This window comes from Nyctibius grandis, chromosome 6 (assembly GCF_013368605.1).
Source record: "Nyctibius grandis isolate bNycGra1 chromosome 6, bNycGra1.pri, whole genome shotgun sequence".
Lineage (NCBI taxonomy): Eukaryota > Metazoa > Chordata > Aves > Nyctibiiformes > Nyctibiidae > Nyctibius > Nyctibius grandis.
Genome location: NC_090663.1, coordinates 340,436 through 367,159, shown reverse-complemented (window position 1 = coordinate 367,159; position 26,724 = coordinate 340,436). Strand labels below are relative to the sequence as shown.

The following is a 26,724-nucleotide window of genomic DNA, read 5'->3' as shown; positions in this document are numbered from 1 at the left end:
ACATATTAAGCTTTTTAACACACTTTTTTTTAACTGCACGGTCAGCTTCCCAGGAAGTATGTCAGACTAATTAATGCAAAGTCACAGGAAAACCCAGCAAAAAATAAAGTGATTTGTACACAAGTCAAAATATATACAAATATTGAAGCAGTAAAACAACCCAATCTTGTGTTTTTAAAACAAATTAACAGTAAACAGCATCATTTTAAAGGACAGAAGAGACACAAGTTGGTGGATTCCAGGGTTTTTTCAAGGGGTGATCACACAGTTCCCCACGGGATCTGTGAAACCAGAGCCAGCCCTAGCACAGCTATTGTCAAACAGGTTCCCAGTTGCAAACAAAAGTGGATTAACTGGAAAAAAATGATTAAGGCTCAAAGTCAGAAATCACTGAGGCAGTTTAATCAGTGACCTCGGTCAGCCTCGCTCGGTCACTATTATATCACACCCAAAAACTCACAGCAAACTGAAGAACAGTTAGGAGAAAGGTTCGAGGGGTTACTGCTGACAGTATCAGCTTCCAGACTTTTCTACAAACTTTATTCTCATCCTTGTGAAAGAATTTTAGATACTGTGGCACTCGTGTTGTTAAACAGACCTAGGACAAGACCCACAAAAACACCTCACAATTTTACAATGACAATATGACACCATTGATAGAGGTTGCCAGTGAGCAGAACAGAAAAATTAATTGCATTAATTACCACGTGTTTATAATATTAATGTTATAAATCCAGGCTGGGTGGAGAATGGATTGAGAGCAGCCCTGAGGAGGACTTGGGGGTGATGGGTGATGAGAAGCTCACCATGAGCCGGCAACGTGCGCTGGCAGCCCAGAAAGCCAACGGTGTCCTGGGCTGCATCCCCAGCAGCGTGGCCAGCAGGGCGAGGGAGGGGATTCTGCCCCTCTGCTCCGCTCTTGGGAGACCCCCCTGCAGTGCTGCGTCCAGCTCTGGGGCCTAACAGAAGGACACGGAGCTGTTGGAGCGAGTCCAGAGGAGGCCACGGAGATGCTCCGAGGGCTGGAGCCCCTCTGCTCTGGAGACAGGCTGAGAGAGCTGGGGCTGTTCAGCCTGGAGAAGAGAAGGCTCTGGGGAGACCTTCTAGCACCTTCCAGTGCCTGAAGGGGCTACAGGAAAGCTGGAGAGGGGCTTTTGACAAGGACATGGAGTGACAGGACGAGGTGGAACAGTTTTAAACTGACAGAGGGGAGATTGAGATGAGATCTGAGGAAGAAATTCTTTGCTGTGAGGGTGGTGAGAGCCTGGCCCAGGTTGCCCAGAGCAGCTGTGGCTGCCCCCTCCCTGGCAGTGTTCAAGGGCAGGTTGGATGGGGCTGGGAGCAACCTGGTCTGGTGGAAGGTGTCCCTGCCCGTGGCAGGGGGTTGGAACTGGATGGGCTTTAAGGTCCCTCCCAACCCAAACCAGTCTGTGATTCTATGACAATAGCAACAACCTGTCATCAAAGAGCAGTTACCTCTTCGAAGAATGAGTCTCAGGGTTCCAGTCGGGGTATCTGTTAAATGTTAAGAACAGAACTGTCAGTGAAAGAGCTGAACTCACCACCCGAACACAATTTTCACTGACATGCAGCAGCTTTTACAGACAAATGTTCCCACTCAGGCCTCCAGAAGCACCAAGTGTCAGGTCATCTTTTACCCTAACGGCACTCAGACACCGACAATGCTCGTTAGGGAAATCTTGACACACCTCCACAGACTACACGCACGCACAGCAAACACTTTGGACACAAAGGGAACGTTTTAAACAGATTCCTTACTGTTGACGTAAGTGGCGGCAGCTTTCGATGTGGGAAGGAGTGTTCTGGTGCAGGATCCAGTCCTAGTTGGAGAGAAGACATCCAGAGACGTTTGATTAGTGTGGAAAATGGGAGCGTTTGACCCCAATTTCTAGTTACATGGTGTTGGCTTTTACCTTCCACCAAATTTTACATAACAACTGATCTTATATCGAGGTCAAATTTCTCGCTTAAAATTATTCCTCTTTATACAAACGACTCAAATACTGATTATCAAAAGCTGTTAAAGAACAGAAAGGAATTTAGGTGGAAGTTGGACAAAATGCATCATATTAAATGACACTATTACTTCCAGCAACACACTGGGTCGTTGTCACCACACTCCTAAGGCAAAAGGTCGATCCCACAGCCGGCTACATTAAAAGAAAGAAAACTATTAGCAGGCTTCACAGCTTGTCGGGCTGATGAACACACACGCAGCAAATTAAGCTGAATAAATCAGCAAACCCGCCACAACGTGCTATCTTTAAGTCAAATATCATTTCATTAGGGCTTTTCATGCCCTGAGCTCAAGAACATTCACTCCTAATAACGTTACAACTAAAGGTCAGTCAAAAAGCCTGATGGAATTTTTCACACGCATCCCCTCATTTTTTTTTTCTATTAAAAAATAAACCTTAATAAAAGTTTTACTTGGGAATAACACGGGTTAAGCATGAGCCAAATCCAGAAGTACAATGCAAGCCCTCAATCTTGAAAATTACTTAAGCACAGGTTTAACTTTAAACACAGAATCAGTCCCCAGCACGAAGACTTTATTCTAGTAGTATTATTAGAGAAGTAGGCTGACTTGTTAGTGAAATCATGGTCTGAAGCTGTAACATGTCATGGCATCAACAATAATTATTAAGCATCCTTAAAAAAACCATCTTCTAGCTGCTTTAATATTTCCAAAGAGGTAATAACAGCTAAATAATGCAACTGAGAGGCAAGGCTGCATAAAATAATTCGCAGTTGTGAAATTATACATCATTTTTTCTAAGCACATGCTGGTTTATAACACAAAAGATTATAAAATGTGTAGTTGGCAGGATGAAACCCTCTTGTTTATTGACAAAAATGCTGAACACACTGGTTAAAGGAAAAGCTCGTGATCGTTTACTCAAAGCCTCTGAGGTGGAAGAATTAATGGGCACAGCGCAGAGAACGTGGTGAGAAGAGCTACTTCTTGCAGCATCAGCCTATCGACACTAAAATGTGCTACAAGACAGCACCCAAACGACTTAATGCCACAATAAAACACGGGGTTTAAAGCTATTAAAATACATGTTAAGCACAAGACTCATTATCATTTCCCAAAGAAACACATATACTGCTTATACACTATTTTTCACCGTTATACACTATTTTTTTCCTAATAACACGCCGTTATTGAGCAATCCTAGTCTTAAGAGTGCTGTTTTCTAGTCTTCAAGTTAGACAGAAAAAAACTATTACTCAAGGACTAAAACAAATGAGCTCGTGGAAATGAAGTTGGGCTCCAAGCATGGCACTCCCGTGGCCCCGCACGAAGGAAGCGCCCGCGAGGGCCGAGGGAGCCACTTGGCTTCCAAGCAGCTTTAGCCACCGGTCCAAGGAGCACCGAGGAGACTGGCAGGGCTACAAAGAGATATTCTCCTCCCCAACAAACCCAACATTCTTCTCTTCTTCAAGTCTTCGTTATGCCAGTGCCCTCTCGCATTTCAGAGAGCTACGGGAGTCTGGATTTACGCACATTCCTCCTCTGGGATTAATTCCTCGCCCTTCTCAGTCTTCAGAAATATTCCACTCCCTCTGGCAAGCCTGGCCCAAGGACAGATCCTTCCCCACCAAGGACAGGATCCTCTCCCAGCACGCACGCTCCGTGTCCTGGCAAGAGGCAGAACCCGCAGCCCGTTTCTTACAGCAGCAGCACGGCTGCCCCACGACCCGACACCCGGCACCTTTGCTGCCTAATTCTGCACCACTGGCAAATCTCCTCACCCACCAGGTCCTGAAGCAGAAGGTGACAGAGCACAGTGCCTCCAGCCTCCAAACTCGCCTCTCCTGCCAATACCACCCAGGGATGGCACCTGCGCTGGGTCGTGCTGGTTTCACAAGGTAGTACGTAGAAAAACGAGGAGTAAAATGACCCATTTTGTCCCCCTGCTTCAGCAAAGGAATCATGAGCATGATGCTCTTTGTAGAAAGCAACGAGTCCACCTGACTTCACACCATTTAAAGCCCAAGACAACATCACCCTCACTTTAAATCTATTTAAGCTAGAAAATAAAATGTGTGATACACGGTAAATATGATCCCTGGTGCTGGCAACATTGCAAATCAACTTTGTTCCAAAAGCGACGTGTTTGAAGACAGAGAACTCACACTTTATTATTCCAACACATCCATTTCAAGTCGAAAATGAAGCTGCTCTGTGAAATATTCATAAACCGTTCCGATATGTTGGGGGCTTTGTAAATATATTTGAAAGAAGCCAACACTGAGGGGAGATTCCATCCAACCAAGGGCAAAGTTGGGCTCTCTTCTGTGAAAAAATGCTGCAGGACACAAATGCACAAATTTCTGAGAACACCTTCTAGATCAATAAGTCACCTTAGCATCAATTAATTGTCAAAATTAACATTTTAAAGCTCCAAAAGCCCACCTTGCTCGAGTAGACCTTTTCTTACAACACACTACTGTGTGCAGCCATCCCTGCCAAGGCCACAAAACCCTTCCTAACACAAGATAAAAATAAGGATGGAATCTTGCCCGTTTCTAATGCTGCTTCGATACCAACTCGCTTTCAAGTCCACGGTCACCATCATTCCCCACAACCCCACAATATTTGAGACAGCCGAGGAGCCTGTCAGAGAGCTGCCACCTGACTGCAGGACCACGGCCAGTCAAGGTGGAGTTGCACGGTTGATTCAAAAGGCACCACTTCTCCCAGTTCACCTCTCAACAGGTACCTCAGCAAGACCCAACCGAGATGCAGTCTACAAGACCCAACCCAACTGCAGTCTACAACTACCTGAAGGGAGGTTGTAGTGGAGTGGGAGTCGGCCTCTTCTCCCAGGCAACCAGCCATAGGACAAGAGGACACAGCCTCAAGCTTGGCCAGGGGAGGGTCAGGTTGGACATTAGGAAGCATTTCTTCTCAGCAAGGGTCATTAGCCATTGGAAGGGGCTGCCCAGGGAGGTGGGGGAGTCACCATCTCTGGAGGGGTTTAAGAAAAGCCTGGACATGGCACTTAGTGCCCTGGTCTAGTTGCCATGGTGGTGTCAGGGCAATGGTTGGACTCGATGATCCCTGAGGTCTCTTCCAACCTGGTTGATTCCGGGATTCTGTGATTCTGAGATGGCTGGAGGCATCGTCAAACACTCAAGGCTCCCGTCACCTACTGCTGAAGATCCAGTGAACAGTTCTGGTATGAAGAGAAACGCAGAACAGAGTCTTTCCAACGTCCACAGCATGAAGCAGCTGAAGTAGTCTTCACATTCAGCCCTGGACTGGAGACAGCTTATTCTGCAGCTGCTGACCTGCCACGTATCACTGCACACGAGGATTATCCATACGCCTTACAAAAGAGTTTCAAAGCTTAAATATATATATATATTTTTCATGGACAGACCTCCAATAGCTAGGCCATGCAGATGGAAGACACTATAACTTTTGACTTCTGAATGTATTAGCAACAAAATACCTTCAAATACACATAAAAAGTTCTGCAGAAGGATTGTTTCCAGATTACAATAGAACTAGAAAATACATTCACTTGCTCAGCTGTACAACACTCAGAACTCTGAATTTTGGTGCGCTGCAGCCATCTCAACGCCATCTTCAGCTTTGATTTCATCAGACCTCATTAATTAAGCAAGTTGGATCCTTAAGAAGAAAGACCTACGGGGAGAACTGAACTGCAGAAGCATTTTTCACTCCAAGACCAAACTCAGCCAGTGTTTCACTGCAGTTCTGGGAGAGCCAAGCAGAAAGAACGAGGGGGACACAGTTCAGGTGGTGCAAACATGAAGCTTTGGCCACCAACGGTCACTGTAGCTTCAGAGGCAGACTGAGTCCAGGAGCAGATGTTGGGTCTCACGTCCAGCCGCAGTCCTGACATCTGAATAAACTAATGCCAGGGGACACACTTGAATTCTCTTCCGAGCGACAATGCAGCTTCTGCTTCAACCTTGGCAAGAGAATGAATCCTTCCTAGATGAGTTTGTACTTCAGTACAAGACTGGATTAAAAGAATCTATGAAAAAATACAGCTCATCACCACGAATACTCTGAACTTGGAATCCATCATTTTAACATCGCTGAAGCTTTGTTTTTCAGATATCCAGTATCTTCAAGCGTTGGATAAAGACAAAGTTTTCCTCATTTGGTATCTGCCCAGGGAGGTGGTGGAGTCACCATCTCTGGAGGGGTTTAAGAAAAGCCTGGACATGGCACTTAGTGCCCTGGTCTAGTTGCCATGGTGGTGTCAGGGCAATGGTTGGACTCGATGAGCCCAGAGGGCTCTGCCAACCTGGTTGATTCTGGGATTCATCATCTTCATCCATTCTCGTTTCACCTCATCTGCTTTGCTTCCCTACTTTCTTCCCAATTTGCCACATGACAGACATCAGTTTACAACGCAGCATTCTGAAACCACTCCTTACCACGTGGCACCACACACCAGCCATCGGCACGTCTAGTCAGTCTGACCTAAAACCAGCTCTGAAGATCCAGCTCATCTCCAAAGGCCCACCTAGCTTACCGAGCACCTCTTCTCCCATGGCACACACCAGGGGATGGCCGGGGAGGAAGGAGGCAGAGCCACCTCCAGCCATCTGCGCATCAAGGACTTCTGGAGCCAGCGGAGGGTCTTTGCTCTGGAGGATTTTCTTCCAGGAACTGCAGTTATTTTTCAACTAAGATTTCACAACGCTGTGGCAAACAGTATCTACGCTCCTTGTGAAACAGCCATTTCACTGACTACCCGTTTCTACTACACCACTTCCCCACCACTTCTCTTCCCAGTTGAGGTGCTGTTCCATCCGCTTCCTCTACAAGACTTACCCCAACTTCAAAGGCAAAAAAACTGCACGTCTAGGTCATCTTTAACCACGCAACTGAGGCAAAGACAACTTTATTTGTCAAATCAAACTGTAAAACTGAAAGTAAGAGGAATTAATTCATCATTCTTTAGAATTCACAAACACACAAGGCTGACGTTTCTTAACACAAACTTTATTTTCTGCAGTGAGTGCCCTAACTCTTCTGGATAATTTTGCAACGCTGTTGTCTAAACACAGCTTGCTCCACAAGGCCTCAAAACTGCCCACGCAGCAGTGGGTGTATGTAAAGGAAAAAAAAAACCACACTTCAGAATAAAGTGAATATATGCCAGAGCTAGAAGCAGCCGTGATGGGGAGAAAAGGTGTAGCTGCACTCAGACCAGGGTGTAGTGCCATTAGGACACGAAGTTATAACCTTTAAACTCCCTAGAAAACATCATAGCTAATTTGTCAAGAAGTATTTTCAGTAAAAACATGCTTAATTTTAGAAAGCACCACTACGCAGCTGAATAATTCCCATTTAAACAGATTATCCTTTTCCAGAGTGCTTCGTCCATTTATTAACACAAACCCAAAGTTTGCCCTGGTCAATTTGACACGTTTTTCTTTTCAATCAAACTTCCCTTTAACTTTTCAAGCCTGCCCAAACAGCTGCCCTTCTCCCTGGCCTTCAGTGCTTCCAGTGTAAAAGTATTTAAAAATTTATTTTCACTCCAAAGCCCCTAATGCAGCTGAACTATTCATTCACTTTTTTAATACACAGCACAAAAAATCTCGCACAATTTTGATAAATTGCAAAAAAAATCACTTCCCCCACAGGCTTTCCACACGTTTGTTGAAGACTATTTCAAATTTAACACAAGGAAACTAATAATGAACTATTTTTTACAATTAGTTCTCCTGTATTTTTGACATCTCAAGCCCAGGTCTTTCAAGACAACTCCACAGCTTTCAGAACGCTTTTCTCTCTCCCAGTATTCACCAGTTTCTTCCTTCAAGAGCTGAAACTGTGACTTGCTCCGTAGCTGAAAGCTCAGTGAGATGAATGAAAGCATTTTGTGTCCCTCTGAGCTGGCCGTCAGGCTCTGGAACAGCCAACGTCACACGTCAGGGAGATTAAATTTTTGTGGATAAATGGCTGCTTTGTTCGAACGCAGACTTTGCACGAGGGGGGCTGAACACACGAACATCTCCTCTACCCTACCGAGACTCAGCACACAATTTTTGCACCCAGTCACCCAGATGACGTATTTTACCCCACTGAGAAATGGTTTGTCATTTGAAACCCACTGCAGAAGACACAAATCATTTTTAATATTAAAAAATGATACATTAATGTGCATGGCAACTTTGAAATGAAGGGTCTGGAGAGTCTGACCTATGAGGAACGGCTGAGGGAGCTGGGGGGGTTTAGCCTGGAGAAGAGGAGGCTCAGAGGTGACCTTAGTGCAGTCTACAACTACCTGAAGGGAGGTTGTAGTGAAGTGGGAGTTGGCCTCTTCTCCCGGGCAACCAGCGCTAGGACAAGAGGACACAGCCTCAAGCTTGGCCAGGGGAGGGTCAGGTTGGACATTAGGAAGCATTTCTTCTCAGCAAGGGTCATTAGCCATTGGAAGGGGCTGCCCAGGGAGGTGGGGGAGTCACCATCTCTGGAGGGGTTTAAGAAAAGCCTGGCCATGGCACTTAGTGCCCTGGTCTAGTTGCCATGGTGGTGTCAGGGCAATGGTTGGACTCGATGATCCCAGAGGGCTCTGCCAACCTGGTTGATTCTGGGATTCTGTGAAATACAATTTGGAACAGAACACGCTGGGAGGCAGTTACAACACTTTTTTCTAGCGTTTTGAAATCTGCACAACAGCATCACAAGTCATTTAATGCACAGTAAAAAATTAGTGAGGAAAACAGGGCAGCAGGTAAGATGCCAAGTACAAGTTTATGCAATAATCTCTGAAAGCCACTCACCTTCATATGAGTGCATTCAGTGTTACACAGAGAACACATATGTGGGAATATTCTCGGAGATGTGGCATAGTAGTCATTCATCATTGACGGGGTGGGCAATCGTTTTATCTTCTGGGTGTCGGACTGGAGGAACGCAGGAAGCCACGACGCTTTCACAACCCCAAAAGGAGATTTAATCGGCCCCTCGGCCTGCGTCTGGAAGGGCTTCTGCCCTGCTCCCGAGCCGCTCTGGGCGTTAGGCTGGCTCGTCGCGGACTCCCGCTGCATTCGTTCGTGCTGGCTTAGAATCGCAAGAAGTTCAGCTGAAAAGGGCGGCTGGGTCATGGGTGGCATGACGTGCTGGATGAGAGGCTGCTGGATGAGAGGCGGCATGACGGGCTGCATGATGGGCTGCACCAAGGGTGGCATTATCGGGGGCATCATGGGCGGCATGACAGGCGGTACCGCAGGCTGGGACACGGGTTTCACCACGGGGAGTCCAGCAGGTGTTGGACACAAACCAGACACCTTTGCCGGGGTCTCAGCTGGAAAAAACGAGCGAGTGTTTGAGGACTCATTCTGGAACCCCGTCGGTTTTATTAACTCTTCAACTGGGAACACTGGGTTACACGTCACGCTAGACGGTGGGACGCTCATTGACGTATTCTGCTCTCGTTGGAAGTCTTCCCTTTTCTCTCCAGTGGATGCTTCTGGATTATAGACACGTGTTTCGAGAGGCTCTGCAGTCAGCACTTCAGGGTTGTACGCACGCACTTCCAGAGGATCTTCAGTGTAACCGTACTTGCTCGCGTGCCCGTAATCAATCACTTTACTCTTGACCGCTGCACCACTCGTACCACCGACCGCTTCTTCTCCCCGGCTCTGACTATGCAAACCGGACACAGAATGACCCATCTTCCGAATCCGTATTTCTCGCAAGATCAGCGGCATGTTTTCGGGTGTTAACTGATCGTCTGGGTAGCGACTGAGCTCCTCCAGGTCTTCGTTAGACAGCCCAAAACTCGCTAAAATACTGGAAGCGCTTTCTGGTGTGTAGCGGTTCTGGGCGTTCGAATTCTGCTCCGAGATCCGTGCCGAGGCAGACGGCTTTTGCCCGGTCGTCCCAGCTGAGCAGGGGTTGCTATCCCAGCAGCTTGGGCGAGGCTCTGCCTTCTGCTCCTGGTGTAGGTTCGTCTTCTCCTTTACCTGCCTCGGATCAGCCCTGTGCAGAGTTACCCGAACGTTTATCCTCTGCGAACCCGTCCACTGAAACGTTTCCTGTCCCGAAAATCTCTGTGACATTCCTTGAGGTGTCCCAGGCGCAGGCTTTCTCTGAGGACCTCCTGCACCTCCTCCCCTAAAGGATCCTGGAGGCTTTGTGCCAGCTGGATTAGGTCCTCTCGGCCTCGGAGGTAAAGTTCCTCTTGGGCTAAACATTGTGCTTTTCAGAACTGCCTGATTTAACCAAGCATAAGGAGGTGGAGAACTGGTGGTAGCAACTGAGGTCAACTGCTGAAGAGCCAACTGGGTCTTAATTTGGGCAAGCTGTAAAGGAGGAGGGCCCAACAGAAGTGGGCTCGCAATGCCAAGGTTCAAGGAATTCACAAGTGGTGCGAAACTTTCCAAGAACAACACAAAGCTGAAAGTTAAAAGACAAGTATTAATTATTTTATCTTTTCACCTACTTTACACAGCGGATTCTATAACCGGTGAGAAAAACAACCGAGGTCACAAAACAGGATTTTAATGACAGTTTAAACGGTGAATTCAGAATTCTGTTGAACAAAACCATTTTCTTTCGCTGCAGAAAATCTTACTGTGCAGCAAATGGTGACAGACAATTAATGAGCTTTACCCAACAAGTTCAATGTCGCCGATAACACACCCAGTGATGACACCATCAACAGCATTTCCTAAAACTTCACATTTCAGTTCTTAACAACAACATGGTTTGGATTTATTTACAATTAGAGCTATTTCATGAGCAAGTATTAAAACCCTCTCCAAATGTTTACGAGGTACGAATTGTAAGTGAAACCATTATGCAGAGAACTCAAACCAGTTACAACTTGGATGTCAAATCATGATGGAATTGAGCTGAAGTCAGAACAGTTTTCAGGAGGGACACTCCCATGACCACTCTCAGGGGTAAACTACTACACCATGGAAGTATTCAAAGGGTGTGACAATATTTGAGCTCTGTGGGTAGAAAATTTCCATTTCCATCTTTTATTTCAGCTGAAACCACCGAGAACTCAACCCTGTAAGACAGTAAAAGAGTGTACAAGCACAGGTAGAATAAGACAAAGCGATGCTCACACTAAAAAACCATGAAATACTACAGAGTTTGGGAAGTGCACTCTTGTAGCACGCTCAGAGCGAGGTGCCTCAGTTTTTCAAGTAAATGGAGGTGCCTCTCTCACGTTTGTCACCTGGAAGGACTGAAGGTGTGAAGCTTGAGAACCACAACTCAAAAAATGAAAATTACACGCTTGAGAGAGGAGAACCACGCACAAGCTGCAGGAGACGCAGGCTTCACGGCTGAATAACTCGTTACTATCTGATGTTAAGCCATCTTTGTAAGTTCTATTAGCAATTATTTCATTTTAACTAAGTACAAACTGAAGTCTGGCCAAGGAGAAACAGCAGCTGCAGAAATATTGATTGTATCTCTCCTCCATCACAAAAACACAGGAAGCCATAATAAATATTCCCAGCAGACAACAATCCCAGAACTCCGGCCTCTCATCCAGGACTCCGTACCCAATATCCCTCCTCCCTCAACAAATTAAATCATATTTACATGGTAATGGCACGTTAGGCCAAGTTTGCTCAAGACAGTTTCAAAACAGAGTATTAAGCAAACATCCACAACGTCATCTCTTGCCTTTCAGTTTTGCCGTTCGCTGGAACTCTCATCACTGCAGGGCAAAAAAACCCTCTCAGCACATTAATTCAGAAAGCAGTTGGAGAGAACAATAGCAAAGCCACCTGTAGCAAGAACAAGTATGACTAGAGTCACAGAGCACATTTTAAAAATAAATGTGCCCCCTATGGCACACAGTCACGCTCAACAGGGAGTACGGGTATATACCCACTCTACCCCACAGTGCACTCCTGGAATCATCTCTTTCCTGGACATTAGGAAAAATTTCTTCACCAAAAGGGTTGTCAAGCGCTGGCACAGGCTGCCCAGGGCAGTGGTGGAGTCCCCATCCCTGGAGGGATTTAAAAGCCGTGTAGATGTGGTGCTGAGGGACATGGGTCAGTGGTGGCCCTGGCAGTGCTGGGTTATGGTTGGACTCGATGGTCTTAAAGGTCCTTCCCAACCAAAATGATTCTGTGATTTAAAAGCAAACCAGATTAAATTTCTTTTGCTTTTCAGTGAATATTCTGAACTAAACTTGAGGATCACTTTTTCCCCACTTTGTTTTAGCAACAGTACTCTAAAATGAGGAAATACCATCTTCCATTTTGGGTATTAAAAACATAAAAATAGCCTTACTGAAGTAGATCAGAGGTCCAACATCCTGGGTGCGACAGTAACCAATGCCTGATGCTACAGACCGTGCTGTAAGTTAATGCACTTTCTCCTAAGTCCTGAAACTTTCTTCAGTTAACAGTCTACAGGTTGTAAGGTCATTTTATCTGAGATGTTAATTAATAAAGTAGTCAGAGACTTTTCTCAGAAGCAACAAACAAAATGCTGCAGTCTATTCAGGACGTGGTAATGCTGGACCTGCTAACATACCCTCCAAAAACATTAGAACACAACTTCATCAGTGGATGCTCCTCAACACACAGGGCCACGAGAGCCACTTTCTCAGCCACCGTGGTGTTGGAAGGCAGAGACCAAACCCACTCTCTTCAGGTAGAGACAAGACGTGGGCACCAGCATTTAAAACTACCTTCCTGGGTCAGGGAAATAAGAGAAGAGATACTAAGAATTCCTCTCTCAAACTAAAACTGTTCGGTTCTCCATCACTATGAATAGTTGAAGAAACACAAAAGACAGTTTTGTGATTTCTGTGATCAAAAGGTTAGGTCAAGGGACTCAAAACATAAGGACAAAGCAACCTCAAAGCTGAGGATTTAAAAGACACTCGAGGATTTAAGACACCCGTATTTGTGCTGTACAGCCCTTAATGCCTCTGAAACCTACCCACAGGGAAACACCGAGGACGTTACTCAGACCCACAAAAATACAAATATATTTGAGCACATAAGGCATTAATTTCCTCATCTCCTGGCCCTACCTACATCTGAAGTCATGGGAAATACAGACCAGAGATTTAAATCGCGTTCCTCCCCGGGGAAGCCGTACACTCGAGTTCTCTTCTGCCATCCAGTCAAGTGCTGCAGAGCAGCAAGCGTGCAACGAAGCCTTCAGCAGCTGGCTCTCACGACTGACCTTTTCAAAAGAAATGCTGGAAGTGACAGTTGAAAGATAAAGCGATGCCAAGACTAAGGAAACAATGGCCTGGACATTTAAGGCTGGAATCTCCCCGTCCTCTTCCAAAGCAGCTTTGTTTGGGGTGTGTCAGCGATCCTCCAGCCTGCTGTTGCTGGGGCAGTGACACCCTGGCTTCCAGCAGCGACCAAGCACCTCGCTGATGTTCATAGGAATGAAAAATAGGTGGAACTCCCCAAAGACCACGTTCAACTTCATCAGCCCATTTTGCAAAGCTTCCCAATAGGGAAAGATGAATTAAAAGTTCTGGCTCCGTGCTCATACACTGGAGGGCCCTAATGACAACATTTGCCCGTGTGGTGGGTAAGGATGGTCTTGCACCTTCCCTGGTTCGAGGACACAGCTAAAAGCAGCTTTTACCTCCTCTCCCTATAACCTTCCTCCCTCCCCAGAGGTCCAGCTGCTGTTTCAAGGACCCAAGGACCACGTCTGGTGCAGCTCTGCTGCATACCCTTGGCCAGGCTGCAGAGAAAACTGCTAGAGCTGTAGGAGTGTTCTGGTAAAGTCTGCAGAGAGTGTTCAGAAAAAGGCAGGAGGTGGGGGGGATACAGGCAGGGACAGATCGGTGCCATGTGCACTTCAAGGATTCAACAGGAAAAACACCAAGTGAGAATGGTTAAAAAAAAAACCCTAAAAAAACCCCAGGGAAGGGGTGTTGGTGGATGGATGACATCAGTGGGTGACAGCAACCTACCAACACCGAGGAGCCCTTGCAGGGAGCAGCGAGGCCTTCTCGCCCCGATCCCCACCTGGCCAGCGAATACCCTCCAGGTGTCCTACCGGGAGCAGCGACGTGCTAAAGCTTAGATTAGCAGCCTGGTAAATCCTACCAGCCTTAGCGCATGTAGGGCGAGGGAGGGGATTCTGCCCTCTGCTCTGCTGAGACCCCCCTGCAGTGCTGCGTCCAGCTCTGGAGGCACCAACAGAAGGAGGACACGGAGATGTTGGAGCGAGTCCAGAGGAGGCCACGGAGATGCTCCGAGGGCTGGAGCCCCTCTGCTCTGGAGACAGGCTGAGAGAGCTGGGGCTGTTCAGCCTGGAGAAGAGAAGGCTCCGGGGAGACCTTCTAGCACCTTCCAGTGCCTGAAGGGGCTACAGGAAAGCGGGAGAGGGGCTTTTGACAAGGGCGTGGAGTGACAGGACGAGGGGGAACGGTTTTAAACTGAAAGAGGGGAGATTGAGATGAGATCTGAGGAAGAAATTCTTTGGTGTGAGGGTGGTGAGACCCTGGCCCAGGTTGCCCAGAGAAGCTGTGGCTGCCCCCTCCCTGGCAGGGTTCAAGGCCAGGTTGGATGGGGCTGGGAGCAACCTGGGCTGGTGGAAGGTGTCCCTGCCTGTGGCAGGGGGTTGGAACTGGATGGGCTTTAAGGTCCCTTCCAACCCAAACCAGTCTGTGATTCTGTGTTCAGCAATAAATAACTGTTTTGCGTTTTTAAACTCTCCCTCTAGCCTGCCTGCAGAGTCTCTTTGGGCAAAGCTAATGCCACCTCACCAAAGCGACCCAGAGAGGGACACTAACAAAGCTGACAAGTCACTAAACCAGTCTGGAGGGAAGCTAAAAAAATACGTAGGAAACTCCTCTCTCTTACAGGCACAGGAAGGAACAGTCAAAAGCAGGGGGCACTGGCAGATCTGCAGCAGATACGAGAAGTCCTGCAAGCAGAAGGAGGGAAATGACCAGCAACACCACCGAGTTCAAGCTCTTCTTGTTGAAGGCAAAAAAAAATAGTACCTACACCTCGAAGCTGTACCATTTCAGTGGTCAGCTGTCTATCAACAGAAACACCTTCAAATCAGCAGTGCCACGCAAAAATTAATCACAAACAAAACAGGAGGCTTCGGTTACAGGTTTGGCAATGAGACCTCGTAAGAATGGGGAAGCCACTTGCTTTAGTCAAAGAGAGGCTTTATCTGAAGATAAAGTCTCACACGGTCATTGAAAGGATAATTTTCTGCTGATTTGTCTCTATAAATGGTACTGAATTTTCTGGATATGTGCTAATTACAGAGCAGTCAAGACTGCATTTTAATATAGTCACACTTTGGGAATCCAGGCACGGTGCAGAGATGGACACTATGGCTAAAATATTCCCCCACAGCCAACATCTTCAGGCCACAGAAGGGAACCCCAGCAGGACCACAGTGATAGCAGCGTGACTTCAAACATGCCAAGGGCTGACCTCAGCCAGCAGCCCAGCACCCCCACAGTCACTCACACACCCCCTCCCCGGCCAGACAGGGAGAGGAAAGTGATAAAGCTCATGGGATGAGACAGAGACGGTGTGAAAAGTGAAATGGGGGGAGCCAAGCGAAGGCTGTCACTCACCACCTCCCCCGAGCGGAGCAGGGCCCAGGTGGGCTCCAAGCAACGGCCACCTTGGAAGCCACAACTCTCCTCTTTCTTCCTCCACCCCACTCATACTCCTGAGCGTGACATTACGCGGTACAGAACATCCCCTCGGCCGGTTCGGGTCGGCTGTCCCCGCCGTGCCCCCTCCCAGCTCCTTGGGCACCCCCAGCCTGCTCGCTGGCAAGGCGTGAGATGCTGAGACTTGGTGCTTAGCAACGACTAAAACATCAGTGTTATCAACATTATTCTCATACTAAATCCAGGACACAGCACTGCACCAGCTAGCAGGAAGAAAATTAACTCCATCCCAGCCAAACCAGGACACTCCATCCCAGTCAGAGCCAGTACAAAACCGTACCAGCTTCAGGCAAGCTGAACATGAAGCACAAAGCACGGGTCAGCAGCCAGACACCAGCAGAAGGAAAATAAACTAAAGCAGGCCATTACCAAACACCTTGATCTCCTTGGAAGTCATCTCAGCAGGACATTAAGCATTAAACAAGCTGCGTTTAAACCAGACTCCTCCATCCCTGCTGGCCCAACTACATCAAAAGCAGCAACAAATTCCAGATCCCAAATACGAGAAATTCAAGTTTGATCAAAGTCAGATTTCTTCCCTAGAAACATCAAACCAACCACACACACGACGACAGCTTGAAAATCAAACCCAATGATTTATGCCTTTCCTTCAAACCTACAAAAATTGTGATTCAATTGTGAATTACTCCTGCCTCTGCATCTTCCTCTTGGGCAATAGTGGGTAAAAAAAGTCCTAGAGCTGGAGCAGACCACTGGTAAAAGAGAATTAACCAAGATGTTTCTCACTGCCTGGCCACAAAAGCTCACCCTCCTTGCAGTAATACTCATTCTTGCTGCCCAGGCTTATTAATGTCGTTAAGCATTAGTAGGACACTGACAGAAACCATTACGTAGCTGAAATATGAAAGCACCTAGAAAAAAAGGAACAAAAGCTGAAGTTTCCTAACTGTAAATAAAACTCAGTCTGTCCTTCTGTGGTGGGCTGAGCTCAGCCAGCAGCCGAGCACCTGCACAGCTGCTCGCTCACTCCCACCACCTCCCTGTAGAAGAGGAAGAGCAAACACAAGAAAACCCAGGAGTTAAGATAAAGAGTCTGACAGGTCTTTAGGACCACCCCCCATCTCCCCGAAGTAGGGGAAACAACCACACGCAAAGCAAGGGCAGTCACTCACCTCCTCCCACAGGCGGATGCTCAGCCAGGCTCAAAACCCACAACCTGGAAGCCAAAAACACCCTTTTCTTCTTCCTCTACCCCAGTTTTTATTGCCAAGTGTGACATTACACACATGGGACAGCTCTTTGGCCAGCTGGGGTCGGCTGTCCCAGCCGTGTCCCCTCCCAGCCTCTCGCCTGCTTGCTTGGGGGGGCAGGGAAGAAAGCCTGGATGCTGTGCAAGCGCTGCCCAGCAATACCCTAAACTCACCTACGCTGGTTTAGCCCCACACCACGCTCCACCCCAGCCAGACCCAGCACAGCTCAGTGCCATAACTCACAGAAATGTTCCCAAAGCCCGGAGGTGGCCGGGGGTGTCCCCAGGGTTTCCCTGCCCGAGGCTCGCTGGCTGCGGTGCAGAGCACACTCCTGGCACCCTTCAGCTCCAAGAACTGAATGTCTTTTGCAGGTCCCTTGACTTGATTTTGCAGCAAAACCAGCCTTCAGAAGGATCTGGATTATTCTTGTCCCTTCCTGAACACCTCCTCTGCTGTGCTGCCCAACACGATGATGTTGTCAGTGTATGGCCGACGTTCAGGGGCTTCACTCATCCAGCACGGCAGTGTGACCTCCTCCAGACTGTGACAGCAGATGAGGAGGAGAAGAGGCATCCTCAGCCCTTCTACTGCATCTGGGGAACTCCTCAAGAGCAAGCAGAACAGCAATCCTCCTGGACAGGCCCTTTTTAGCTGTTCTCCCCCAAAATTCACACACGCAGGACCCAGGTCCAAGACATGACACCATCCCACTGCCACACACGCTCCCCATGGCCGCACAGATGGGCTCAGCAGGTGACACATGGCTGACTCTGGGTGGTACCCTTCACAGCTGAGACAGGGACCTGTAGGAGTGAGGAGGAGGAGATTCTCTTCAAATCATTGGAGCTGGTGGGACAGTCTCTCCACACCTTCATGTCCGGCCAGCCCACCATCACCTGGGCGCTGCTGTGTGACACCCATGTGCTCAGCACCAACCTCTGCGCTGGACATCATCTGGATCCCTGGAGACCTCGTTCTTGTCCAGGTCGCTGCAGACCTCCTCCACCACTTCCCTCAGATAACAGACAAGGTGGTCCACTTGCCACCATAGTCTACCAGACCATCCTCGAGGGGATACCCCACCTTCAACAGGAGATGCCTGCACTGAGTCTCTGGTTTAGCCACAGTGTCTGTTATCCTTAGATCCAGCATCCCTCCAGCTCCTTTGAGGCCACTGAACGGAGCAGCAAGCACATGCCAGATCCCAACAGGGCACTAGAACCTGCTCTCTCCTCCTGGCAGAGCCAAGGTACCCTCCTTCAGGCCGTCTACCACTTCGGCAGGATTACAGGCCTGCTCAGGCAACAACTCCCAAGCCATCGGAGGTGAAAACCGCTCTGGGCACCTGCCCAAATTCTCCCACACGCCGTGCCACCCAGGAGCCGGCTGCCGCAGGGCACGTTCCCCTCTGCCATCCCCAGCCAGGTGGTTACTGGAGGATCCACCAAGATCTGAACTGGGATCAGTGGATTCAGAGCCTGATGAGGTGGCAGCATGTGCAGGGCACTGGTGGCAGGAGGGCACTACTGTCACCACTACAAACACCACTCAAAATCAAACCCAGGCTCACAGTGCACACCACTATGAACGTGTTGGTTACACCAGGATGTTCCAGAAACCGAGGGGTCATTGCAACAAGGCTGGCAGGATCTGTCCCAGAATCACAGAGTGGTTAAGGGTGGGAAGGGACCTCTGGAGATCCCCCAGCCCACCCCCTGCCCAAGCAGGGGCACCCAGAGCACGTCGCACAGGGCCGTGTCCAGGCGGGGTTGAATATCTCCAGAGAAGGAGACTCCCCCCTCCCTGGGCAGCCTGTGCCAGGGCTCTGGCACCCTCACACCAAAGAAGTTCCTCCTCATGTTCAGAGGGAACTTCCCGTGTCTCAGTTTGTGCCCGTTGCCCCTTGTCCTGGCGCTGGGCACCACTGGGAAGAGTCTGGCCCCATCCCCTGACACCCCCTGAGGTATCTGTGAGCGTTGATCAGATCCCCCTCACTCTGCTCTTCTCCAGCTGAACAGCCCCAGCTCCCTCAGCCTCTCCTCGCAGCAGAGATGCTCCAGCCCTCGCACCATCTCCGTACCCTCTGCTGGACTCTCCCCAGTAGCTCCTGGTCTCTCTTGAACTGGGGGGCCCAGAACTGCCCACAGTTCCTCCAGGTGTGGCCTCCCCAGGGCCGTGCAGAGGGGCAGGAGAACCTCCCTCGACCTGCTGCCCACACTCTTCCTCACGTCCCAGAGAAGGAAGGTGTACCTGCTGTCTGTCTCCACGGGATGGTTCCTGCAGCACGGGGAGGGCAGCAACGCAGAGGCCAAACACCAAAAAGGTGTCCAAAAAGGACTGTGGGGGTGTTGACCACGTCCTGCAGCCAAACACCCACAGAGCTGCTCACTCCCAACCCCAGCACGACACGGGGAGAAAAGGAAACAGAAAAGTGAGAAAACTCTTGGGTTAAGAGAAAAACAATCTAACAGGTGAAGGAAAGAGGGGAAAAAAAACAAAAAACAAACAAGTAAAGGCAATTATTACTAACCACATCCCCCAGGCAGAGCAGTACCCAGCCAGGCTCCAAGCAACGGCCACCCTGGAAGCCAAAAACACCCTTTTCTTCTTCCTCTACCCCAGTTTTTACTGCCGAGCAGGACAGTACCTGGCATGGAATATCCAGCTCAGAGCTGTGCACCCTTCCAGCCTCTTGTCTACTCTCAGGGGTGCAGGGGGGAAAGCCTTGACACTGTGCAAGTGCTGCACAGCGATAGCCAAAACACTGGTGTGACCAACACTGGTTTAGCCACAAATCCAAAACACGGCCCGCAGGCTGCTGTGCAGGCAGTTAACACCACCCCAGCACCACCCAGTAACAGAATTCACCAAAATATTCCAAAAACACTCCAGTGTCCACGGAGTTCAGTGCACCAAGTTTATATACAGACACAAAAAATCAGCACAAGCCTTTCTACAACTATTTCTTAAGACAAAAGAGGGCGTTTCAGCACCTTCACGGGATATTAGCAGCAGAAATCTCCTGGCCTTTTTCAATTTCCACTTTCCCTGTACAATTTTAGAGCAGTACAAATCCTGCACACTGTTTCCTAAGTACACTTACACACATGCAACAGCTCTGAGGTACATGGAGCTCTGCACGCCTGATGCACAGATGCTCCCCAGGACATCGTAGAGCAAATACTAATAATTCTGCCTAAAACTCACTAAAAAAACCTAAACTCCATGCAGAATATTTAACTTGATGGCAAAGAAAACATTTTATTTACCTTCAAATGTGAAACACTTTGTGTTCTTCCTGTTTCATGCTGAGAAAAGCTCCTTGTTTGGTAAGAACTAACACGAGGATGGTTGAGCTTCCACTGAGCTCCCCCCAAAATACTTGGGAAATGGAAAAAGGGAAGAAAAAGAATCCAGCATATAGGAGGGAGCAGCAAGTTTTGTAACCACTTGGGAACCCCACCCTTGGATAAACACCACTCAGTTGTATCAGCTGTCAGAGAAGCTGGAGAAGAAGAGATCAGTGTGGTCCCTCACGTCCTCCACCCTTGGAGCCAGCGTGATTGTTCTGTTAGTTCTGGCAGATGATTTTTTTTTTAAATCAGACAAAAATGCAACTGAAGATACTTCTTGTCCTTGAAGAGTGCCTCCTCCACAGGGAAAATAATTACCTCACTTTCGTATCCACCCTCTTGAAGACCTCCCAACACAGTTATAATTTAATATTTTAAATGTCTACTGAATGATCACATACCAGAGAGAAGAGCACAACCCGAAACTGAACACACATTTCAACATCAATTCTGGGCTACAAACCAGGACGGATAATTATTTTTAAAAAGACACAATACATTTTAATCAGTTATTTAAATACTTTTTTAAATAATCCTACAGAAAAATAATTTTTTAAAAAAATAACAACCTGTATTAGATTACTGTATTAAAGTAATTGTAACTGAGCAAAAATACTAAAGCAGCATGTGGCTAAGCTGCAAAAAAAAGGTCAAATCTCCAAATGTGCGAGGTTCCTGGGTAAGCACTATGAACCAGATGCTGCCACGGTGCCTTGGGTGAACAGAATTTTTGTTGTTTTGGTTATTTTGACCAATTCAGATCAATTACTACCATTTTCAAAGCCCAGAAGTGGGAAAGCTACCTTCCTACCCCCAACACGAAGTATGAGGTGTCAGAAAATGTATCTACATTCTGAGCTCTTGAAGGATACGGTGATGAAAACCAACCTCTCCAGCTAACCAGAGTGAATTCATCCAACAGCCAGTTTTAAAGCCAAACCCACTATTCCCAAAGTGCCACACAGCTTTGTTTCAATATAACGTGCTAAAATCACGGATTTAATTAAAGGGCTGAGTTTCCACTGAAACGCAGCTGGACAGAGACAGAACACAGGTAAAAAGCTGAGGGCAAACGGTGCATGTACACTTAACAAACGTGTAAAGCTGAGATTGAGCAAACACACGTCGTAATATCAAACTCCTTAAACAAACACGCGCGCTGCTGGCGTGCCAAGGCCTCGGCTGCAACACACACAGACCTTCTGCCTCTGCTCTTTGAAATTCTTGCTTGTGAGGGTGGTGAGAGCCTGGCCCAGGTTGCCCAGAGCAGCTGTGGCTGCCCCCTCCCTGGCAGGGTTCAAGGCCAGGTTGGATGGGGCTGGGAGCAACCTGGGCTGGTGGAAGGTGTCCCTGCCCGTGGCAGGGGCTTGGAACTAGATGATCTGTAAGGTCCCTCCCAACCCAAACCAGTCTGTGTTTGCTCACAAGCGCGTGTTTATTCCTCTGCCTTCCCCACCGCAAGGAAACCCACCCAGCTGCAGGGTGGCACGGGCAGGGCCCGCCCGTGGGTGCTGCAGCGCCTGGCAGGGCCGGGAGGCCGCTCCGTACCCTCCGCCGCCGCGCTGAATCCCCTCGGCAGCAAAATAAACACGCAGAGGGGCGGCAGCCGCCGGCCCAAACGCACCGCAGCGCCTGGGCCCCGCCGCAACACCCCGCTACAACCGGCTACAACCAACGCAGGCGGCGAGGCCGCTGCCCCGCGTCCCCCCGCACGGGCTGCCCGCACCGGCGCTGCTCCCAGCCTCCGCCGCGGCTCGGGGCTCCGGTAGGCCCGGCCCAGGGGGTCGTCGTGGGGCGCTGACGGAGGGCGCCGTCCCCAGGGCCCGCGGGGGCGGCCGCCGCCATTTTGTGCGTCCCCTCAGCCCCCGCTGCGCCACACAGGGGCGGGGGGCGGCCGGCGCCAGGCTCCTACCTGCGGCGGGGCGCAGCCGAGCCGCGCTGCTCACAGACGCCGCCCTTCGCTCCGCTCCCGCCGCCGCCGCCGCTCCGTCGCGCCGGGCCGGGCCGGGCCGGGGACCGCCGCCGCCGCGGCCGCCGAGATGCAGCCCCGAGGGGGAGACGCTGGCACTGCGCCTGCGCGCGGAGGGAAGGGGCGGGGCGCGGCCGGCGCGCGCGGGGGGCGCATGCGCAGAACACGCGCGCGAGCGGCCGCCGGCAGCGCACGCGCACCGAGCCCCGCGAAGCCGCGGCGTTTCGGGTCCGTCGGCGTGCGCACGGGACCCGCAGTGCGCATGCGCAGTCGGTCGCCCTGCCGTCGGGGACTGAGCTGCGCATGCGCCTCGCGTTGAAGGGCGGGGCCAACCGCAGTGCATGCTGGGAGCCCCTATATAAGCGCTGCCGGCGGGCGCATTCCCTCATGACGGCGGCGATGGCGGAAGGGCGCGGAGGGGGGGTTGTGCCCCTACTCCCCCGCCTCTCTTTCTGGGTGTCGTTGCTGTTGCTTTCTGCCTCTTGTAGGCCTGCTGGTGTCCCCCTTATGCACCCCCTGTGTCTCTCATCATTCTCCTCGTCTTCCTCTCCTTGTTCCTCTGCTGAAGGCCTGGTGTCTGCTGCAGGCCTGTGGTGTGGCTACCGGCGTGTGCTTCACCCCAGAGCTGGCCCGGGGTGAGGGTGCGAGCCCTTCCCTGCTCTGGCGTGATGCTGGTCACTGACTCCCCTATGGAAATCAGACACAAGGACAGCGAGCGTCCATCCTGTTCTTCCTTCCCTGATCTCTCAGCAACATCCCATGCTTCTGGAATTCTCCTTTCAGGTGGTTCCCACCTTACAAGACCCTGTTCCTCCAGTCTATGTCCAGCCTCGTGCATGGCCCCAGCTGAACGTGCAGATCCCCCATGCTGAGTTCCTCTTCAAGGTGTCCTGGGCCTCACTGGGAGCCAGTGGCTGCCCCAGTTTTCCAGTGGAAACCAGCGTGGAGCGTAAGACTTCTGAGGCCCTGACTCACAGGGATTGTCCGTGCTGCTGTCTGGAATGGTGTTTGCTTTTGGAGCAGCAGCATTAATACCTGCTACCTCCAACAAGCTTTCTTCCCCGGGGCACAGTGAGTCAGTGTTCCCAAACGCAGCCTTCCCCCATTAACTATGGTCTGCAGTGCTGGTGCTGACCTGAAAAGGAGAGTCTAAAACCTCTGTCATCTTGGGTGGCCCTGCAAGTTTTCAGCACAGGGAGCTCCTCTCACTCCGGCCTCCCCTGTGCTCTTGCCCGTGAAGCACCTTCGCAGAGTCACAGGCTGTTCTCCAAGGAGACAGAAGTTGCCTTGAAGAGCTGCCACATTATTTCCTGAAGATACCACAGCAGATGCCAAACCTAACCACAGAGTCAGCCAGAAACGCCGCTGCTGCGTCACGGTGACCGCCCCCCAAGCACGTAGGGTATAAAGCAGCCCTGTGACCAGCTTGGCCCAACCCCACACCATTCGCTTGTGCGGTGGAGCGTGTTTCAGAGCTGCTTGCTGCGAATGTGGCAGACAGCAGGCACCCACTCAGCTGCTTTTTTAGCAGCCTGGGAGTGGGCTGAGCAGCGCTGGTGGACCAGCTGCACTGCTTTGAAGTCGCTCGGGCGTTTGTCTTCCTCCTTGTATGCAGACACTTTGCATACATCCAGCAGAAATGATTCACTGGCGCTGGAGTTTCTGACAAAGCTGGGCTGGCACAGAAATTGCTTGTTGGTCGTTGCCTCCGAACCTGTTTCAGTTCCTCTCCAGCACATGGAAACTCTTATCTTAACTTTAAAAGTTAAAACTTCCACATATTCTTGGCTTTTGAAACCTGCTTCGAGCCGTCTCATCCTGCAACCCGTGACTTCTGTAGGCCACCACAGCCCAGCAAGGGGAAGGAAGAAGCTAGGATCGCTTTGAAGAGTTGGAAGCTGTATTTCCTAAGCTTCTGAATCAAATTTACAGCTAAATTATATGATCTGTGTCTGTTTTGCCATTCTCGGGCCAGCCCGAAGATCTTCCCTTACAAGCTACTCTGGAAGGGAGAATCTGTTGTAAAATAAAGATGGGATCAACTTTTATAGTGCAACCATGGGACTCTGACAGAGATAACTGGTTTTAGGAGCATCCCAAGGGCAGCCCCTGACTGGCATCTGCTGTGGAGACTAACACCTCGTTGGGAAATAATTGTTTGGGTCAAAAGCTTTATGAAAGAAAGATAAGATGAGCGCTCTGCCTACATGGAGCCTGAATTAGGTTGTAAGACACTTGAGCCCCGGCAGCTCTGCTGTGGGCGTGGGGCTGGGCCCCTGAGGACCTGTTTGCTGCAGGATTTTGCCTCATTTGTTGTAAAATGTGGGAGATGCAAAAGGTGTGAGGCAAAAGGATTGAAGTAAGTCTTGTAGTTCCATAAGAGCTTCAGCCCGAGTCAGGTCCTCGCTCCTGTGAAGAGATCCCCGTGGGATGCTGGACAGGCCTCGTAATCCAGCTCGTTTTAGGTGTTTGCTGGTTCCTTGCCAAACTTTCTGTGCTCCTGATGCAGTCCCAGGTGTGATGTGGGGTGCTCGCAGCCACAGCTGAAGTCATGAAGCTGCCCTTTGCAAAGACAAGGCTAAGTAGCCCGAGGAAAGGTTGCCAGGCCTCACTCTTGGAAAGTAACCCCAAACCGTCTTTATCCCTTTATCATAGAATCCCAAACTGGTTTGGGTTGAAGGGACCATAAAGTCCATCCAGCTCCAACCCCCTGCCACAGGCAGGGACACCTTCCACCAGACCAGGTTGCTCCAAGCCCCATCCAACCTGGCCTTAAACACTGCCAGGGAGGGGGCAGCCACAGCTGCTCTGGGCAACCTGGGCCAGGCTCTCACCACCCTCACAGCAAAGAATTTCTTCCTCAGATCTCATCTCAGTCTCCCCTCTCTCAGTTTAAAACCGTTCTCCCTTGTCCTGTCACTCCATGCCCTTGTCAAAAGCCCCTCTCCAGCTTTCCTGTAGCCCCTTCAAGTGCTGGAAGGTGCTAGAAGGTCTCCCCGGAGACCTTTAGCTCTTAGACATGCTGCTCTGGGTCAAAACAAGAGGAGGTCCCCAAAAGAGATGTATACGTGACCAAAGCACAAAACCTGTATTTCACAGGGCTGGGGGCGTGCGGGGAGCAGCCAGAAAGTGAGAAGCGAGGATTTTTCAGACCTGCTGTCCACTTCCAGATGGGGTGATTGCTGACGTAGCAGGTCTGCCGCTTCCCTCTGAAGCATCCTGGGTGAGGGTTTGCAGTTACACCTTGTAGGAAAGGTGTGTCACACCCCCAAAAAAGGGGTGAGAGCCAGGGCTGGGGGCGGAGGAGCCGCAGAGCCGCAGCCCACACACGCGGTCCCGTTACAACTCGGTTGAGTTTGGGCATCTTCTGTGCCACCACAGTCACCCAACGCGTGCTCCTGTTGATGGCAACAAGAAGGAGGTCGCTGTTAAAGGATGCTGCACGTGTCGGAGCTGTGAGAGCCCCAGCTGACAGGGAGAGCCCATGTCGAGGAGCTCTGGACCTCCAGTTGGTTTGCCAACTCCTCATCTTGCCATGGCTGAGGCCCAGGGTGCCCGGGCCGTGCGTTCGGAAGAGCTGAGCTTGGGATGACGCCTCTTCTCCCGGGCAACCAGCGCTAGGACAAGAGGACACAGCCTCAAGCTTGGCCAGGGGAGGGTCAGGTTGGACATGAGGAAGCATTTCTTCTCAGCAAGGGTCATTAGCCATTGGAAGGGGCTGCCCAGGGAGGTGGTGGAGTCACCATCTCTGGAGGGGTTTAAGAAAAGCCTGGCCATGGCACTTAGTGCCCTGGTCTAGTTGCCATGGTGGTGTGAGGGCAATGGTTGGACTCGATGAGCCCAGAGGGCTCTGCCAACCTGGTTGATTCTGGGATTCTGTGATTCTATCCAGATCCCACAGCCCCATTTTCCTCAGCAGCCGTGTGAGCAAGTCCCTGGGCTTCCCGGGAGAAGAGCTGCAGAGCCGGGGAGCGTGCCGGATCCGTGCCCGCCGTGCCATCCTCCTGCAGGGAGAAGGGGGCACCAGGAACCCCCTGCAGCTTCCTCAGTCCCCGTGCTCTCCCCGCTGAGCAGAAATGCACAAAAGGGCTGGAAAAATGACCACGTTTCTCCTGCCCCAGCAAAAAACAGCCGGTGGGGTGAGCTGGGAGCTTTCATGGCAGATGGTGCCTGAGCTGGCTGGGATCCTGCACTGCCAGGATGGGATCCTTCACCTCCAGCTGGGATCCTGCACCTCCAGCTGGGATCCTGCACCTCCGGGCTGGGATCCTGCACCTCCAGGCTGGGATCCTGCACATCCAGGCTGGGATCCTGCACCACCGGGCTGGGATCCTGCACCTCCAGGCTGGGATCCTGCACCTCCAGGACGGGATCCTGCACCTCCAGCCAGGATCCTGCACCACCAGCTGGGATCCTGCACCTCCGGGCTGGGATCCTGCACCACCAGGATGGGATCCTGCACCTCCGGGCTGGGATCCTGCACCTCCAGGATGGGATCCTGCACC

At 50.4% G+C, this 26,724-nt stretch overlaps 1 protein-coding gene across 1 annotated transcript in view; it reads right to left on the bottom strand.

Annotated features, from left to right (window-relative positions):
- ZNF638 (zinc finger protein 638) overlaps window positions 1-26,724 on the bottom strand; it is a 60,478-nt gene that overhangs the window by 30,387 nt on the left and 3,367 nt on the right. Inside the window, exons 2-4 of the mRNA XM_068402997.1 lie at window positions 8,809-10,426; window positions 1,780-1,841; window positions 1,477-1,515 (exon numbers count right to left, since the gene is read on the bottom strand). Of these exons, the coding sequence (XP_068259098.1) occupies window positions 1,477-1,515; window positions 1,780-1,841; window positions 8,809-10,426 (1,719 nt within the window). The remainder of the gene's footprint in view (window positions 1-1,476; window positions 1,516-1,779; window positions 1,842-8,808; window positions 10,427-26,724) is intronic.